We start from the raw sequence: 20,224 nt of genomic DNA, 5'->3' as shown, positions 1-20,224 counted from the left end.
CATAAAAAAACGAATTTATATGAGAGATGCATTTATGATGACACATTCCCCTTTAGGGTGACAGCTGCAGGGTGATTACGGAATACTGCACAATTACAACACCACAAAGTTTGTGATTTAAGAAGAAACACTTCTACACACTAATATCAGGCTACGTATGATCATACCTGTTTACCAAATGGACTCAAATTAATAATCATGTCCATGTTATTCTTCTGTGTTATATCATCCTGGCACAAGTCAGGAGGTGCCTGTAAATCTGACCTTAATAAGTTAGGAGATTTTAAAGGAATATGCTTGCTTTGGCTACTTATCGTAGTCTGACATTTAATATCAAAATACCGGTCAATACATAAAGAAGATCTCCGCGAAATGGTCAGTGCACGTTTATTTCTAGAATGTGACCGGAGTCGCATAGAAGGAGAGTACGGGCCAGCATCATTGCCGGGGATGTGAAAACCTTTATTATCTGAACATATTTTATGCCCTCCGCTGTCTCCCACATAAACCTGTGAGTTGACAGGTAAGATTAGTCTCTTCAGTAGTACCCTTGGTGACAGTAAACTCTTTCCGCAATTTTGACAAAAAGCTTCGTAATTTCTTACAATTTTCTGATTCCCTTTCCTTGCCTCAGTGCTTATGTTAGGCGATGATGAGGAAGACGATATCTTGCTTGATTTCTGAGATACTGTGGTAGACTTGTCATTCCAAGATTGAACAGTGTCAGACTGCAGCTGCATAGACTCACTGCTGAAAGCTCCTCTTAGGGCAGAGATGAGCGCATCTGTGTCTATGGAAAGAAAGATCAATGTTCTATAAGGAACAAAAAAAAGTGGGAAAATACAGAAACGCAAAAATGGAAATACCTCTGGTCCTTAAGGGGTTAAACCTGTGTGGTGGTTATCAAAGAGTGCCATACATTTTTGTTCACAGATCCGTTGGTGTTTTAGTGATTTGAAGTTGCCTTTTAACCCAACTTTTCATATTATGTTATGTCCTGGACCACAGAAATGTTTGCTGCACAGGTTGATGGGGTTTTTTGTCTGTATTCGAGTGACCATGAAATCTCATCCTTGCCCTCAGTTTCTGATCTGTTTCTCCAACAAAGAGTTGGAGGACAGTAGGACAAATAGTGCACAACAGTAAAGGTACCGTCACACTAAGCGACGCTGCAGCGATACCGACAACGATGCTCCTGAAGTCCCCGGGTAACCAGGGTAAACATCGGGTTACTAAGCGCAGGGCCGCGCTTAGTAACCCGATGTTTACCCTGGTTACCGTTGTAAATGTAAAAAAAACAAACACTACATACTTACATTCCCGGTGTCTGGTCAGGTCCCTCGCCTTCAGCTTCCAGCACTGACTGAGCGCCGGCCATAAAGTACAGCAGTGACGTCACCGCTGTGCTTTGCTTTACGGCTGGCCGGCGCTCACCAGTCAGTGCGGGAAGCTGAAGGCGAGGGACATGACCGATTCAGCGATGTCAGCGGGAGATCCAGCGACAAAATAAAGTGCTGGACTTTCCCCAGCGACCAACGATCTCCCAGCAGGGGCCTGATCGTTGGTCGCTGTCACACAGAACGATTTAGTTAACGATATCGTTGCTACATCACAAAAAGCAACGATATCATTAACGATATCGTTCAGTGTGACGGTACCTTAAGTACACCCCATTGGAAGATGACAATGTGAATGTCCCGGGAATCTTATAGTCCAACTGTGCATTGTGGATCTGTATCCCGTCTGTGGTCATTACATGAATGAAGGTTTTGCAACGCTTCACAATGCAAGGTTCAGTTCCTTTAGGTGTATCAGAGGGCATTTAGATTTTGATCACAAAAACATTTATGACAGTCTTTGACAGCCCGACGATAATGCAAATTTTAGCTGCGTTTTACAGTACCTGCAAAACCTATGAGACTTCAGAAATATCATGCACACAGTTTTTTTCGGAAATGGAAAACTGCTGTTTTTTTTTTAGACCGAAGCATGTCACTTTCAGCGCTTTTTCACCAATAGAAAGCAATGAGTAAGTGCAAAAACTAAGCAAATAATGCAGGCATCAGGTTTTGCTGCATTTAGGGTGCAAAAACTTAAGGGTGTTGCACCATAGGTTTTTTTTTGGACACTAAACATCATCAGCATGCACAAGTGACAAGTGACAAAAATGCAGCAAAACGGGGATTTTTTGTATACTCACCATAAAATCCTTTTCTCCGAGCCACTCATTGGGGGACACAGGACCGTGGGTGTATGCTGCTGCCACTGGGAGACTAACACTAAGTGAATACAAAAAAGGGTTAACTCATCCACTGCAGTATACACCATCCACTGGCTCCTGACAGAAACAGTTCAGTGACCAAGCAGTAGGAGATTAACAAACAATTAACAGTAGATGCAACCTGTCAAACTGTAAAATCATCATAGGCAACAGGTCAATAAGGGTGGGTGCTGTGTCCCCCAATGAATGGCTCGGAGAAAAGGATTTTACGGTGAGTACACAATCCCTGTTTCTCCTTCCCCACATTGGGGGACACAGGACCGTGGGACGTCCCAAAGCAGTCCCTGGGTGTGAAACAACATCATAACAGAGTAAACTCAAGGCGCCTGCTGTCTAAAGGTGCGCTATCGCTGCCTGCAAAATTCATCTACCCAGTCTTGCATCTGCAGATGCCCGAGTATGGACATTATAAATGCTTTGATAAAGTATGCAGGCTAGACCAGGTTGCAGTTTTGCAAACCTGCTCCGCAGACGCTTTATGCCGAATGGACCATGAAGCACCCACCAACTGAGTGGAGTGTGCTTTAATCACTGCTGGAATAGGCTTGTCTCTGACGCGGTAAGCTTCTTGAATAGCCGACCGAATCAATCTGGCTATTGTCGACTTAGAAGCGGCCGATCCCTTCCGATGTCCTTTCGGGAGCACGAACAGGGCATCCGTCTCCCGAAAGGATGCCGTCCTAGACACATACTTTCTGATCCAAGGAGTGAACAGCTTTCTCCACACGGTGAGCCGGGGCTGGACAAAACGAGGGAAGCACAATATCCTCGTTAAGGTGGAAGAAGACACCACCTTTGGAATGAAGAGCGGGGACGGCCTGAGGACCACTGTCTCGGTGGAATGTCAGAAAAGGAGTTCGACAGGAAAGAGCAGCCAACTCCAAGACTTCTGATCGAAGTAATCGCGACAAGGAAGGCCACCTTCCATGAGAGGAGAGGATACAGAGATATCCTGCAAGGGCTCAAAAGGAGACTCCTGCAGGACACCTAGGACCAGATTAAGGTCCCAGGCCTCTAGAGGCAGGTATCACGTGGGAGACTCCCTGAAAGAACGTTCTCACCTGGGGGTTTGGAAGCGATCTTATGCTGAAAAAGGACGGACAAGGCCGAGACCTGCCCTTTGAGGGAGCTCGGTGATAGTCCCAAGTCCAGACCAGATTGAAGAAATTCTAAGACAGTGGGAATGCTGAAAACCAGCGGAGGACAACCTCTGCTTCTGCACCATTCAAAAAAAGATTTTCCAGGTCCGATGATAGATACGCATTGACACCGGCTTTCGAGCATTGATCAAGGTGGAAAGTACCTCGCAGGAAAAACATGCCTGGATCAGAACCCAGGATTCAAAGGCCAAGCCGTCAAACACAGGGCCCACGAGTTCTGGTGGTAAATCGGACCCTGAGAATGTAGATCCGGCTGATCTGGTAGTCGCCAAGGAATGTCTGCGATCAGTTGGACGAGCTCCGTGTACCACGCTCTGCGAGATGAATTCGGAGCAATGAGGATCACCGGCACCCCCTTCGCTTTGATCTTCCTGATGACCTTCGGAAGCAAGGGAGGAAACCGGTAAGGAAGACTAAAGTGACTCCAGGGAAGGACCAAAATGTCTACCCCGATTGCGCTCGGGTGCCAGGACCGGGCCACAAACTGAGGTACCTTGGCATTGAACCAGGAAGCAATCAGGTCTACGTCCGGAGTACCCCAACGAAGGCAGATCTGCTGGAAAATGTCTTGATGGAGAGACCACTCTCCTGAGGCAAGGCCTTGACGGCTTAGGAAATCCACAGCCCAGTTTTCCACCCCTGGAATGTGAACAGCCGATATGACAGAGTGGTTTCTTTCGGCCCAGCGAAGAATGTGATATACCTCGTACATTGCAGCCTTGCTGCGAGTGCCCCCCTGATGATTGCTATAGGCCACAGCCGTGACATTGTCCGACCTGATACGGATGGGGTGGCCTGCTAGGAGATGGAACCGCCGCAGGGACAGCCAAATCGCATGGATCTCCAGGACATTGATGGGAAGACAAGACTCCTGAGGAGACCAGCTCCTTTGGGCAGTGTGATGATGAAAAACAGCTCCCCAGCCGAGGAGGCTGGCATCGGTAGCGACCACCAGCCAATGTACCGGGAGGAAGGACTTCCCTTGGAGGAGGGAAGACCAAAGCGTCCACCACTGGAGTGCCCGTTTGACCCGGGGGGTCAGTCGACAGGGTTGATCAAGGGAAAATGGACTCTTGTTCCATGCGTCCAACAGTGCGTGTTGTAGGAGACGAAGATGCAGTTTGTGCAAATGGAATTGCTTCCATTGCGGCTACCATCATCCCGAGAATCCTCATGTCGAAACGGATGGAATAAGGAGACGGTTGACAGAGCGCCCGGACCCCTGTTGAAGAGCTAGGACCTTGTCCCGAGGGAGAATCACCAACCCCTGGGGAAGTGACAAGAATCATGCCCAGGAATGAGATCCTAGAAGCCGGAACAGGAGAAGACTTCTTCAGGTTGGTTAACCAGCCCAGAAACAGTATCCAAAGAAATGCAGACGCACTCCTCGCAGGCTTGGAAAGATGGGTCTTTGACCAGTAGGTCATCTAGGTAGTAGAAGACGACTAGGCCCCAAGAGTGTAGGATGCCCATGACAGCCACCATGACCTTTGTGAAGACTCTGGGGGCGGTGGCGAGGCCGAAGGGCAAGGCCGTGAACTGAAAATGTTCTCCGCGAACAGCGAAGCAAAGGAACCTTTGGTGAGGATGGAAGATTGGAACGCGAAGGAACCTTTGGTGAGGAGGGAAGATTGGAATGTGAAGATGCGCATCCCGAATGTCGATGGAGGCTAGGAACTCGCCTTGTTTCATAGAGGCAATGACGGAACGAAGGGACTCCATCCTGAAATGCTGGACTCTGACGAATCTGTTTAGAAGCTTTAGATCTAGGATGGGTCTGACTGTACTATCCTTCTTGGGGACCGTGAACAGTTTTGAATAAAATCCTTGGAACCTTTCGTTCTCTGGGACCAGGGTAATAACCCAGTCTTGGCGGAGTGACTTGATGGCCTGGTAAAATGCCCGAGCCCGCGTTCCCGCTTTGGGAGATAGAGAGGCAAAAAAATGGGTTGGAGGGGGGAGAAAATTCTATTTAGTATCCGGAGGACACCAGATCCCTGACCCACTCGTGGTCAACGACTGTGAGCCAGACATGGCGAAACAGGAGTAGACGGACAACTACTCTGCCGATGTCGTTCGTACAGTGTTGCGAGTCATTTAGTTGAGATCTTTGGGGTCTGGATCACCTAGATCTGAACTGCACGGGGCAGCCCTTCCACGAGCAGTTGGGCTTGTACGAGATCTGTGGACTCTTGCCCCTGACAGCGGGCAACCCCGAACCGGGGGAGCTGGCGGTAAAGGACCACCCGTAATTGCTGCGAAAGGACCAAAAATGAGTCTGCAGCTGTCGGCAGATCGGTAGCCTAATTCTCTGCTGGGGAAGGGATTTACTCTTCCCGCCTGGAACATCCGAAATCAGTTGGTCCAGCTTTTCTCGGAATAAGCGACTGCTGAGATAGGGAAGGGAAGTTAAGGACTTTTTAGATGCAGAGTCCGCTCGTCAGTTCCTCAGTCATAGCACCCCTCTAATCGCTACTGTGTTTGAAGCTATATGTGCAGAGCAATTAGCCGCGTCCAGGGAAGCATTTACCAAATAATCACCGGCCAAAGAAATTTGATTGGCCAACTCCGCTATCTCGGAGGTGAGATCACTTCTGCATGGCCTTACGCAGGGCATCTGCCCAGTAAGTCATGGCACTGGCTACCCAGGTAGCTGCAAAGGAGGGAAAAAGTGCCGAGCCTGATGCCTCAAAAACCGAACGGGCGAGGCTGTCAATCAGGCAATCTGTGGGATCTTTAATGGAGAATCCGTCCGGCAGGGACAGAAGAGTCTTGGAGGACAAACGGGATACGGGAGGATCTAATGGAGGGGATTCTGTCCATTGTTTGCAGAGGTCAGGAGAGAAGGGATATCTGGTCTCCAGAGATCTCTAACCTGCAAAGCGTTTGTCCGGACGCTCTCTATGACGCCGAACTATTTCTTGGAACTCAGGGTGATTGGCAAACACCCTATGAGGACATTTGGTCCTTTTAAAGGACACTGCGTTATCCGTATGGGAGGTAGTGGGCTCCTCGTCAACCTGTAGAGACTGGTTGACAGCCTCAATGAGACCATCCACTGTAGTGGCAACTCTAGGTCAAGGGGCCCATCAGACTCAGATTCATGATCGCTATACGCGCCTGGAGAGGGAGTGAGAGAAGTGGAGCTAACGGACGCCGAGGCACCACAGGGCCTTGGGGACGAGCTATGTACTCGCTTCCTAGATGCCGGTTTGTCTTAAACTAGAATGGCCCCTGCAGGCCGATGGTTCCCCTGATGTAGGGAATTCTCTGAGACAGACGGATCAGTTGTCCTGCTACTGGAGGGATCCTGAGGGGACTCGATAACCTTTGTTAAAGAAGCCATAGATTGAGATAGTGACAAAGCCCACTCAGAGACTGAACACTGTGTGTTCGGTCACGGTGGGGGGCTCCTGAGCGCATTTAGGGTCACAAGCATGACAGAATTTAATAGTATGTTCCCTTGGTAGTGCAGCCTGACAGGAGGTGCAAGAAGTGAAAAACACTGTTTTAGAGGGCTTTTTGGAGGTTTTAGGTAGAGACATGCTGTATCCCTGTTAATCCCCAAAATACTGCAGGGAAGGCTAAGCGCGGCTCTAAAGGAGGCAGAGCCCTTTGTGTGTGGCTCTAAAGGAGGCAGAGCCCTTTGTGCGCGGCTCTAAAGGAGGCTGAGTACTTTGTGTGCAGCTGAGAAAGGGGGACCTGACGGCAGTGTGGCAAAGCACTTATCCAGGCACTGTGCCCCTGTGTCCCCAGCAGTGGCGTTCCTCTGTTCTTGGGGGGGGGGGGGGGGGGGGAGCTGAGGATGGCCACCAAGATTAGGAGGGCGCTTCTCGCAGTGTACGAGAAGCGCCAGGCGTGTGAGCGGGACCTCGGGCGTGACACGTCCTGTGAGTGAAGTTTTCGGCCTGCAGCCTAGTCGAGGCCGAAGTCAGGGACTAAATTAGCGGTGCCTGGCCGGGCCCGCGACGGGCTCGGGAGACACCCCCCTGTTGAAGCCAGGGAGGATCGAGGAGCAGAGCTGCCGCTCTGCTGTAAAGAGAGTAATGCGAGGGGGACAGTGCAGGAACCCTCAAATCCACCTTCCCCTTTGATGGGGGTGGTGGAGAGGGACCATCCAGCACTGCTGTTCATTCAGTGGTGGTGCAGTGGGAGCAGCCGGACGACATGGGGAGGGAACGTCTGTGCATCCTAAGGGTTCAATCCCCTAGGATTTCACAGGTCTGTGGCCTGGCTCAGAAGGGGGTAAATGGAGGCGACACTCCATGTTCCCGTCTGTTTCTGGTGCAGGGAGATCGGCGCCCTGAAGGGAACAGTCACCCCTAAAATAGCTCAGGCATGGCATCCCACGTCATAGGAGAGGATACGGGGAGGCGACACTCACCGTGCTCGCCTGTTGATCAGCCCCTTGAAAGTGTCTGTCGCCCCAGTCATCATGTGAAAATAGATAAAAATTAAAAAGTTAAAAACGAAAAATTAAAATAATAAAGAATGGTCTGAATAGCAGACACAGTGTGCCTCCTACGGACACTAAGCATGAACTGGCTCTGACTGGAGCCAGTGGGTGGTGTACACTGCAGAGGAGGAGCTAACCCTTTTTTGTATTCACTTAGCGTCAGCCTCCTAGTGGCAGCAGCATATACCCATGGTCCTGTGTCCCCCAATGTGCGAAGAAGAAACCTGCATTTTTGTAAGCAGCTTCTTTACTTCCAAGGATCCAAGGGGGAGAGTGACATATCAAACCTGCCATTTCAAGGTGAAGAGACTTTAGCCTTGCAATGCTCCTTTGGGAAATTAAATATGCACATGGTCTATTCAGAGAGGAAGAAGACTAGAACTCTAGTGCCACCTATTGGAAGCAGCAATCCTAAAAGTCAATGTCGACCCTTTAACCCCATATGACGTACTATCCCGATCGTGGCACATTAACCTCCGACACACTGCGATCAAACATGATCGAAGCGTTTCAGGGGCATAGGGAAGCATCGCGCACGGAGGGGGCTCCCTGCGTGCCTCCCTGAGACCCTCGGTACAAGGCGATGTGCTCACCTTGTACCGAGCGTCTCCTCCCTGCAGGCCCCGGATCCAAAATAGCAGTGGAGCTGCATCCGGGTCCTGCAGGGAGGTGGCTTACTAAGCGCTGGTAAGCCAGGAGCAGTGCACGTCAGATCGCTGACCTTGAGAGGTGCAGTTTTTAGAATGGTGTCACACTTGGTTATTTTCTATCATATAGACCCCTCAAAATGACTTCAAATGTGATGTGGACCCCCCCCAAAAAAATGGTGTTGTAAAAATGAGAAATTGCTGGTCAACTTTTAACCCTTATAATTCCCTAAAAAAAAAAATTGTTGGTTCCAAAATTGTGCTGATGTAAAGTAGACATGTGGGAAATGTTATTTATTAAGTATTTTGTGTGACATATCTCTGTGATTTAATTGCATAAAAATTCAAAGTTGGAAAATTGCAAAATTTTCGCCAAATTTCCCTTTTTTTTTTCACATATAAACGCAGGTAATATCAAATAAACCACTATCATGAAGTACAATATGTCTCGAGAAAACAATGTCAGAATCACCAGGATCCGTTGAAGCGTTCCAGAGTTATAACCTGAAAGTGACAGTGGTCAGATTGTAAAAATTGTCCCGGTCATTAATGTGCAAACCACCCTCGGGGCTTAAGGGGTTAAAGGGAATCTGTCTCCCCTAAATTTGCCTATAAGCTAAGGCCACCGGCATCAGAGGCTTATCTACAGCATTCTGTAATGCTGTAGATAAGCCCCCGATGTAACCTAAAAGATAAGAAAAACAAGTTTGATTATACTCACCCAGGGGTGGTCCGGTCCGATGGGCGTCGTGGTCCGGGTCCAGCGCCTCCCATCTTCATACGATGACGTCCTCTTCTTTGCTTCCTGCCGCGGCTCCTGCACAGGCGTACTGACCTGCCCTGTTGAGGGCAGAGCAAAGTACTACAGTGCGCAGGCACCGCGGCCTCTCTGACCTTTCCCGGCGCCTGCGCACTGCAGTACTTTGCTCGAATGAAGATGGGAGGCCCCGGAGTGGACCGCCCCTGGGTGAGTTTAATCTAACTTGTTTTTCGTCTCTTTCAGGTTACATCGGGGGCTTATCTACAGGCCGGTGGCCTTAGCTTATAGGCGAATTTTGGGGGTGACAGATTCCCTTTAATGAGTCTTGCCCCCAGACTTCGAATAAAAGCCAAACCATCAATTCAATTTGCAGACACTGCTTTGGGGTGCTGCCCCTCGTCAGTGCAAATTGAATTTATGGTTTTGCTTTTATTCGAAGTCTGGGGGCAAGACTCATTAAAGGGAATCTGTCAGGTGACAAGGCTTGTTAAAGGGTCGACATTGACTTTTAGGATTGCTACTTCCTATAGGCAACACTAGAGTTCTGGTCCTCTTCCACTGAGAATTTGCATATTTACTGGCAAGAGGGCAGGTTTTGCCTGCAGGAAAAAAATGCTGCAAAAATGCAATGTATAAACAGTCTCACAAGGATTTATGATTTACTACAAAATACTGAGGAATTTCCAGAGATAGTGAGGGCATCAGGTCTCATATAGGCTACTTTCACACTAGTACCGACGGATAGTGTGATTGATTAGCACAACGTGGGCAGCGGATGCAGTTTTACAACACATCCGCTGCCCATTGAGAGTTCCGAGGCGAAGGGGGCGGAGTTTCGGCCGCGCATGCGCAGTCGAAAATGGCGGACCCGACACAAAAAAGTTACATTGCACTTTTTTGTGCGTCGCGGCCGCCAAAAAACACGACGCATCCGTCGCACGACGGATGCGACGTGTGGCAATACGCCGCAATGCATCGCTAATGCAAGTCTATGGAGAAAAAACGCATCCTGCGGGCAACTTTGCAGGATGCGTTTTTTTCTCCAAAATGACGCATTGCGACGTACAGCAAACGACGCAAGTGTGAAAGTAGCCTTACATGGCTATTGGGGCAAAACTTTCACACCACTAGTTTGTTTGTTTTAAATGTCCATTTACTGTGTCATGCCTCTGCTGTTTTTGTGTATATAATGTTTCTTCAGATACTCTGTCGAACCACGCCTGATGAAGAGACCCAAGAAGTCTCGAACTCAATTCACACTAATTTTATTTTTGTTAGCCACTAAACAGGCAGAACTACAAGATTATTATATTGTTTCTCCCAATGAGTACAATCAATCATTTATCCACTGGCTAACAGTACCAAACCCTTTTTTTTGTTCTTTTTGATAAGGAATGTAACCGTTTTATTGTCGTCCGAGGTCTGGTCCAGGGGTGTGCTGCCCCCCACACGGTCTGATGGGCACACTCCTTATCTGAGGTAGAAAGATAAATCCATGCCACACATTCATTCCTGCCTGGAGCTTGTCCAAGGCGGTCATAAGTTTGCACTCCCTCACTCTTCTATCTCTCGGGAATTTAACCCCGTCAAGACATAGGATATTAATGTACATCTTATGTCGTGTACCTGAGTTAGATGCAGGCTCACGCATCTTTCCAGCAGATAACTTATTTAATCCTTTAACTGCTCTGCTCCACCTGCGGCTGTTAAGACACGCAGGCAGAGGACGCGTTGTTCCACGCTCCCATCGACGCGCCTTTGACCCGTTTGCAGGGCACCGATGGGATGCAATGACAGACAGGCATCTGCTTGAAGACCCCCATGATTGTCATTACCATTCTCCTGTGAAAGCCAGAGCGTTACTGGCAAAAATAGGAGATTGTGATTTTCTCTATTCATAGTAGTGTTCATGCTGTAAGCCCTCCCCCGACACTGACCAACACTCGCTCTGCATTTGGGCCGACTGTCAGTCAGGGCCGGGGGCGCAGTTACATCCGCTGTTTTGTAAGCGGTGACTGAACAAGCGCAACTGGAACCCCGTGACGTAAACTGGGACAGGTCCGGGGAACATAACATTCATTTTCTCCCAAAGCATTCAGCTAAGTGCGGGCGCTGGACAGTTTAGTATCACTTATAACCTGCAAATTAACCCTGGTGACAAGTTCCCTTTAAAAAATAAATTATAAATATTTGGTTGGTATCTGTGTACTCACACTGTGCTGGAAAGTCATATTGCCAGATCAGTTTTTCCGTATACTGCATTTTTCGGACTATAACACATTTTTTTCCCATAAATTTCAGGGGAAAATGGGGGAGCGTCTTAGGCTATGTGCACACGTTGCAGATTCCACTGCGGATTTTGCCTGCGTTTTTACACCTGCGGATTCCAATTATGGAACAGGTGTAAAACGCTGCAGAATACGCACAAAGAATTGACATGCTGCGGAAAATAAACCACAGCATTTCTGCGCAGAATTTTCCACAGCATGTGCACAGCGGATTTGGTTTTCCATAGGTTAACATGCTACTGTAAAACATATGGAAAACTGCTGCACATCTGCAGCGTCAAATCCGCAACGTGTGCACATAGCCTCAAAGTCCAAATGTTTTTACCAGAAGTCTGGCGGCAGCAGCAGGAGTTGAGCCATTCTGAAGGCACTGGGCTGGGAAGAAGGGGTGTTTAGTGGTCTGACGCTGGAGGGCGATAATATGACTCCCATCTCAGGCTGATGTGGCAGTGCGGGGGCTCCGCCGACATTTTGTGAAAGTCCAGAGCCCCCACATTTGTATTGCTGCAATGTGGTGGCCACCAGAGGCAGAGCATGTGCAGATTGAGCTGTGTATGAGCAGCCTCCAGCAGTCATTTTCCCGGTGACCACAGCATTGAAGCAATGGATGTACGGGGGCTCCAGGCTTTCACAAAATGTCAGCGGACCCCCTGCACCACTGAGCACCACCAAACCTGCTGCACCAGCCTTCGATGGGAGTTAGATCATCAATGGACTACCGAACACCTCTTGTGACCCTGCTCCACCAGCGCTGCAGATAGCCCCCCTCCCACCCCGATAAGCTGAATTCGGACTGTAGGACAGACACCCCCCCATATAACGCATTTATTTTTTTCACTATTTTCCTTCTGAAAATTTGAGGTGCGTCTTATGGTCCGGTGCGTCTTATAGTCCGAAAAATACTCTAATGAACACGGTAAATTAAAAGCTCAAAAAAACAAACATGGAATTGCACTTTTTTTCTGCAATTTCAACGCACTTGGATTTTTCCCCTGCTTTCCAGTGCATAATGTGGTAGAATGAATGGTGTAGTTCAAAAGTCCTGCAAAAAACAAGCCTTCCTATGGGATGTTGTTATGCAGTTATGGTTCTAAGAAGTGGAGGAATTAAAAAAAAAAAAAAAGAAGAAAATTGCAACTGTTACAAAGGGGTTAAAGTTTCTTCCAATACTATCAATTTCTTGTCTATGAGGCAGTGATCACATGTATATCTGACCTTTTTTCTTTTTATGTATGTCAAAAATTTTTGCCCTGGTCTCCCCTTCACACAGACCCCCAGTTGAACATTTGGTACAGATAATTAAGTGCTCTACATTAGATGTGATGCAGCTGAAAGTACCTGGAACCTTGTAGTTCTGATGTGAACTGGAAATTTACATTTATTTTATATTTTTATATGATTATATTTAGAATTTCAGTATATATGGACAGATATTACATTTTCTCTCGCTGCAGGGAAATGTTCAATAAATTATCTCCAACAATACAGAACCTAAACAAGAAAGAAACCGAGTACTTCTAATAGTTACCTACAATCCAAATCTGAAGGTGTTGAGGGGAGCTGCATGGAAAATACAACCACTGTTACAAATAGATGCCTGTTTAAAATCCAAATTTCCAGACCCCTTTCCCCCTTTTTGTTTTAGACAGACAATGAATTTGAGAAGCATCAGTCGCTCGCTCCCAGTAATCTCCAGAACAACAGGAACATTTCCCGGCAGTCAGAGAAAATGTAAAACCTGTATAATGACAATGGACAAGAAAAATGTTCCCAACTCACATCCAGACTTCAAGACTGAAGGTACTTTCAGCTACATCACATCTAATATAGTGTACTTAATTACATGTATCAAATGTCCAACTGGGGGACAGAATGAAGGGGATATAGGGCAAAAGCTTAGGCTACTTTCACACTAGCGTCGGGCTCGGCCCGTCGCAGTGCGTCGGGCCGAGGTTACCGACGCTAGCGTTGTTTGCGCTGCACAACGGGTGCAGCGGATGCAGATTTTCATCGCATCCGCTGCCCCATTGTAAGGTGCCGGGAGGTGGGGGAGGAGTTCCGGACGCGCATGCGCGGTCGGAAAAAGCAGTCCGTCGGCAGCAAAAAACGTTACATGTAGCGTTTTTTGCTCCCGGCGGTCCGGCGCAACCGTCGCACGATGGTTGCGACGTGTGGAAATGCGTCGCTAATGTTAATCTATGGGGCAAAAACACATCCTGCAAACAACTTTGCAGGATGCGTTTTTTCCCATAAACGACGCATTGCGACGTATTGCAAAAAACGCTAGTGTGAAAGTAGCCTTAGAACAAAGATGAATTCTCATCATGAAAGAAAAAAAAAAAAAAAGGACAAATCTGCCTGTGGCTAAATACTTTTGTGGCGCTGATCACTGCCTCATGCACATGAAATTTGTTAGTATTGTTTGTACCGTATATGTAAATACCGTTATGTCCCAAAATTAATTTACATAGATTTTTCTGGCTAACATGGTACCCCAATATAATCATATTTAGTGTACATCATTATTATTGAGATGAAACTTGAAATACCAGAGAGACAGAAGAGTAAGGGAGCACAAACTTATGACAACATGTGTCACTCTCCATAAGGAGAAACGATACCCCTTAGGCTTCTTTCACACTAGCGTCGGAATCTCCCCGTCGCAATGCGTCGGGGAGAGATTCCGACGCTAGCGTTTAACGCTTTGCACAATGAAGGCAGCGGATGCATTTTTGCGGCGCATCCGCTGCCCCATTGTAAGGTGCGGGGAGGTGGGGGCGGAGTTCCGGCCGCGCATGCGCGGTCGGAAAAAGCGGTCCGTCGGGAGAAAAAAACGTTACATGTAGGGTTTTTTTTCCCCAACGGTCCGCCAAAGCACGACGCATTCGTCGCAAGACGGATGCGAAGTGTGCAAATCCGTCGCAAATGCGTCGCCAATAGAAGTCTATGGGGAAAAAACGCATCCTGCAAGCACTTTTGCAGGATGCGTTTTTTCTGCAAAACGACGCATTGTGACGGATTTACAAAAAACGCTAGTGTGAAAGTACCCTTAGACAACATGTGACACATTCAGAGCAGGAATGAATGTGTCCATGGATTTATGTCCTTCTACATCAACTTAGGAATGTGCTCCTCTGACCTTGTGGGGGCACCACAACCACAGACCAGACCTCAAATAAGGAGTGTGACAGTTTTATTGTCCCTTATCTATTTCCTGCCACAACTGGTTTCTCCGCTTCAAATACTGATAGTTCTGCTTGTCTTCACTTGTCTTATTGCGGCACTGTTCTGTGGCCTGCTGCATATAAATCTGTGACTCTTCAGATTTTGCATTATACTGAGACTGAAGAAGAGACCTGAGTAGTCTTGAAAGCTGCTATTTGTTGCCATCTTTTCCAATAGTCAATAAAAAGATATCAACCTCTGAGGATTCAATTTAGAATAGGTTTGTATCACATGGCTAACAGTACAAAGATACATTTTTCCTGTAACATACGAATATCATTTTCAAAAATTCCTTTCCTAAAGGAGGCTTTTCATTTTACTTGAAAATATTAAGAATAAGACTGGTGTGACTGGGAGAGGGGGGCAAATGTTAAATCGGGAGCATTTTGCTCACAGATTTACTGATAAGAGGCAAATCTGTTGAAACACAGAGACCTTAGGGTACCGTCACACTATAACATTTCGATCACTACGACGGTACGATTCGTGACGTTCCAGCGATATCGTTACGATATCGCTGTGTCTGACACGCAGCAGCGATCAGGGATCCTGCTGAGAATCGTACGTCGTAGCAGATCGTTTAGAACATTCTTTCATCGCTGGATCTCCCGCTGTCATCGCTAGATCGGTGTGTGTGACACCGATCTAGCGATGCGATCCAGCGATGCGTTCGCTTGTAACCAGGGTAAACATCGGGTAACTAAGCGCAGGACCGCGCTTAGTTACCCGATGTTTACCCTGGTTACAAGCGTTAAACTAAAAAAAAACAAACAGCACATACTTACATTCTGGTGTCCGTCGGGTCCCTTGCCGTCTGCTTCCAGCACTGTGACTGCCGGCCGTAAAGTGAAAGCAGAGCACAGCGGCTGTGCTTTCACTTTCACTTTACGGCCGGCAGTCACAGTGCGGGAAGCAGAGACTGCAAGGGACGTGACGGACACCAGATGTAAGTATGTGCTGTTTGTTTTTTTTTAGTTTTACACTTGTAACCAGGGTAAACATCGGGTAACTAAGCGCGGTCCTGCGCTTAGTTACCCGATGTTTACCCTGGTTACCCGGGGACCTCGGCATCGTTGGTCGCTGGAGAGCTGTCTGTGTGACAGCTCTCCAGCGACCACACTACGATTTACCTACGATCACGGCCAGGTCATATCGCTGGTCGTGATTGTAGGTAAATCGTATAGTGTAACGGTACCCTTAGCAAAGGAAGACAGTAACGGAGCATTAAGCTTTCACAACACAAGACAGAAGTGATCACTGTGCATACCTGGCTTGCTAGACGGCCTAAAGAATTCTGTTATATGGTGGTTTCTGCAAAAACACAAAAAGCCAAGTGTGATGAACAGGAAGTGGCAAGTCTCGGCATGTCTATACAAATATGCAGCTCAAATTCATTTCAAAGGCAGGGTCACACGGGCGTAGATTCTCTCGTCCATCTGATCAGAGTTTGATGAGTCCGTTAACATAGTGTGATCCCATTCTCTCGGGTGGATAAAATCGGAGTACACTAAGAAGATGGAGAACAAAATGTTTCCACCTTCTCCATTGTGTAAGTTCGCGAAAATCAACTGTACTTAGTCATCAGAGTACAGTCCGATGTTTTCCGCACACCCTTAGACTTGAGTAGGAGAGTGTCTTCTGATTTCAGAGAGAAAAAAAAAAAAAAAAAAGGTCATCAGCACTGCCGCGATTACATTGGTCATCCAATAATAAAAAAAAAAAAAATGGATAGCACTCATCCAATATATACAGTGGTGTGAGGGAGCCCTTACAAGCAAAATGTTGTGTATTTGGGGGGGGTTTCTCGCTTGTAGCATTCATAACACAGTAAGCAATATACTACAGTAATACAAAGCAATACATGCAATCCTAAAGGCTGAGGTCAAAAGTAGGCAGTGCTTGCTAGCTTTATTTTATTCCCGCTGATAGCCTGATTATTCCATTTTTGTTTTTCAGAGTTTCTATCACAATCAAAATGCGTTTTCAACAAGCTAATCTATGATCTAGGGGACTTAGCCCTATAAAAGCCATACTAGCACTGTTCCAGTTAGTGGCACGCCGCCTGAGAAAATAAATTCATTTGAATGCAAATGAACGGGCTACGGTGCACTATTGGCATGGCCAAGAGCTCGGTGCACCATTACACCCCCTCATTTTGTATGTTTGGGAACTTCCCCAGCGTCTTGCTGACAGCACCCACTTCAGGCAGTATTCGAGTGTGTGCGGCGTGCGCATGTCCACTGAAGCGGTGCGAGCTCGCGGTCAGGCTCGCACCGGTTCAGTGTACATGCGCACGCCGCACACACTCGAATAGCTACACAGCCAGGGATGAGAACGTGCCTGCTCACGGTGAATGCACCCACAATGACACCAAGTGCGTGTGAGGATTTTTGTGAATCCAGCCCCACTGTTCCTGCTGGTTTCCAATCATGATTTAGCTAGGCCTGGTTTAGTCGTAAGCGATGAAATAGTGGTCAAAGGCTGATATCCAACTTATAAGGGGATATTGGGAGCTCAGAGACGCTACTGAGCACCAGAAGAGGCAGTGCCGATGTTTGCACACATGTCCTATTATAACAGGCCACATAATTGGTACCTGCCAGACATCAAGTGGTTGCTTGGCAGCTACCTCTTTACCCATTCCCTGAGGAGGCAGCGTCTCTCCGGACCTGATGTCACTTCAGGCAGAGAAAAATGCTTCATGAGATAAAAGGAGAACAGGTGTATAAGACTTACTGCCTCTGAGCTGAGAGATACCACTGTGTGCGGGAAGATGGGACGCAGCATGAAAACACAAATTTGTGCTCATGTAGCGATATATGAAGCAATGCTAGATGATAACTGTATATTATGGAGCAGAGGGAGGAGGATGGAACAATTACAAAGGTACATCCTATCAATTTTTCCTCAGTGTCTGCTCCATGATTAGGGAGAATCTCAGATTAGCCCTGTAGAAGCAGCTATGTCCTCGATAGTAGATTAACCCTTTATAAGTATCTGCCTCTGATAGGCAAATTTGCCTGAAAATGATGCACATCAGTGCGCACTTTCACTCTGCCGGCATACACCCAAATTCAGTTTTGAAGGTGGGTTCGAACGCAAGGTATGACAGCACCCACAAATGTGGAGAAAAGCGCAATGTGAAAGCACCCTTAGCTATTTAGTATGAAAATGGACTTTGGTTAAAGCCCTATCCATAGTACATGTCATCGAAATGTTAGGGTATGTGCACACGTAGAAAGATCCTCTGCGAATTTTTCCGCAGTGGATTTGATAAATCCGCATTGGAAAACCGCTGCGGTTTTTAAGGCGGATTCAGCTGCGGTTTTACATCTGCAGTTTTCTACTGGAGCAGGAGTAAAACCGCTGCGGATTCCGCACAAAGAATTGATATGCTGCGGAAAATAATCCGCTGCGTTTCCGTGCGTTTTTTTTACGCAGCATGTGCACTGCGGATTTCATTTCCCATAGGTTTACAATGTACTGTGAACTCATGGGAAACTGCTGCGGATCCGCAGCAAAATCCGCATCGTGTGCACATAGCCTTATTGGTGGGGTCCAACACAAGACATCCCCAACGATCAGCTGAAATCTGATACCGCAGCTGGATAGTAGCGATGTACGAGGACTCGGCAGCTCTACCTATTGCTTTGTGGCCACTAACAAGTACTGCATTTTATCTCCTACATAAGTGAATCAAGCGTAAGGCCACCCACTAATCTCACAGTGATGACTGATCCTGTGGAAAGGTCATTATTTACAGGGATAGTCCACTACTAGGACAACTCCTTCTCAATGTGAATCTTTACCCCGTGAAAATACAAATACTTATACTCACCTCCCGTGACGGCTCCATTCCAGCGTACTCTGGGCTGATGCGCAGTTATGACATGAGCCCGGTGCACAATCAGTGCTGGCGCCACTGTCCCCCGCCTTTTGATATATAGCAATTAAGATGAAGTGAGCGACCAGACGCAACCCTGACTTCCTATTGATTACATACACTTCTGTTGACGGGGACAGTGACACCAGCACTGATTGGGCGCAGGGCTAACGTGTCATAACAGCAACGGGAATGTGACCGCTGAAACGGAGCCGGCACGGGAGGGGAGTACAAGATTTATTATTTTAATTGGGGGGGGGAGAATCATTAAAATAGAGAAAGGGTTCTAGTTAAGCTGCACGTCAGTATTTTTCATCAGCATTTCTATGCTTAAAACAGTAGTGGAACTTAGTGAGGAAAAACTAGAATTGAAACGGACTCCTGCTGTGTTTTGGCATAGAAATACTGAAGGAAAATACTGACGTGTGAATAAAGCCTTAGATGCAGCCCTGTCCCCTTCTTGCAGATTAACCCTTTAGAAGCTGCTGTACCTTCTTTTAGCTGAGCTGCATAATACATGGCAGATATACAGCAATATTGTGTATGTAGTTCAAAGGGCAGTCTGATGAAAATAAGTCATCTACTCACAGGCAGGCGATACTTTATCATTGGGGGTCCGTCCGCTGGGACCGCAGAACGGGGGACAGTGCACACGATCGCAGAGAAGTGCAGTGTGCACTGTAGGGAATGACAGGAGCAGCGGGCTAACCTGGCGACCCCGCAGGGATAAAAGTTCTGCCGTTACCCCCCGGTCAGACCCCTCACACATCAGTAAGTCATCACCTGTCACCGATAGTTTTTAGTGGACAATTCCTTTAAGGCTGGATTGTCCCCAAGTAGAAGGGAATGTCACCGGATCTGGTGCTGGTAATAAGGGTGGGCGTGTAACAAGTGTCAGGGGCTGCCATCTTCTGTCACACCCCATACAGACCAATGCAGGGTGTAGCCATGTGACTCCCCCCTGTGACACTACAAGTCCCAGCATGGCCTGCTCTCTCTGCAGTGCCTCCCCTCGGTGCGCCCCCTGTCACGGGGCAGGGAAGGGCGCAGTTACCTGGCAGCGCCCCGTGTCCTCCGCTTCTTTCTGGAGACAGGACTTTCCAGAACGTCCCCCTGGGATAACTGAATGGTGGCCGTGGGTCGCGTCATGTCCGGACCGTGGCTCCAGCAGCGGCCGTCAGGCTCCTCGGCGCCTAATACCAAAGCTCTTTTCGCGCCATCTTTCCCAGGAGAATCTTGGCCAAAGCACTTCCGGTAATTTCCTACAGGAGAAAGTAATCAAGCGCAGAGCGCGTCGCCCAGACCTCACCACTACAAGGCGGATCCACGAGAGAATCGAGCGAATAGGGTTTTTTTTTTTAACACAACTTTATTGAAATTATTAAAATTTACATATTTTATGACAAGCGAACTAGTGACACCTGGTGGCTAAGAGAAGCACCTACAGCTGTTCTGTTGTACTCTCCATGGCAGTCACAAGCCACCAGTGGGCGGCAATGAGTGGGTCACAATCATCATTAGTGT

General features: G+C 47.6%; 1 protein-coding gene across 3 annotated transcripts in view; it reads right to left on the bottom strand.

Moving 5' to 3' along the window:
* SLF2 (SMC5-SMC6 complex localization factor 2) overlaps positions 1-19,955 on the bottom strand; it is a 72,246-nt gene extending 52,291 nt beyond the window's left edge. For 2 of the 3 annotated variants that reach the window (XM_069753728.1, XM_069753729.1), the window contains exons 1-3: positions 19,755-19,955; positions 16,085-16,128; positions 606-790 (exon numbers count right to left, since the gene is read on the bottom strand). In XM_069753728.1, coding sequence (XP_069609829.1) covers positions 606-790; positions 16,085-16,128; positions 19,755-19,849 — 324 coding nt within the window. In that variant the 5' untranslated portion in view covers positions 19,850-19,955. Of the gene's footprint in view, positions 1-167; positions 791-16,084; positions 16,129-19,754 lie in introns of all 3 variants that reach the window. The other variant, XM_069753727.1, reaches the window with a different exon arrangement.
* Positions 19,956-20,224: the final 269 nt, after the last annotated feature.

Source organism: Ranitomeya imitator, chromosome 2 (genome assembly GCF_032444005.1).
Source record: "Ranitomeya imitator isolate aRanImi1 chromosome 2, aRanImi1.pri, whole genome shotgun sequence".
Classification (NCBI taxonomy): domain Eukaryota; kingdom Metazoa; phylum Chordata; class Amphibia; order Anura; family Dendrobatidae; genus Ranitomeya; species Ranitomeya imitator.
This window is presented reverse-complemented; position numbering and strand designations above follow the sequence as displayed.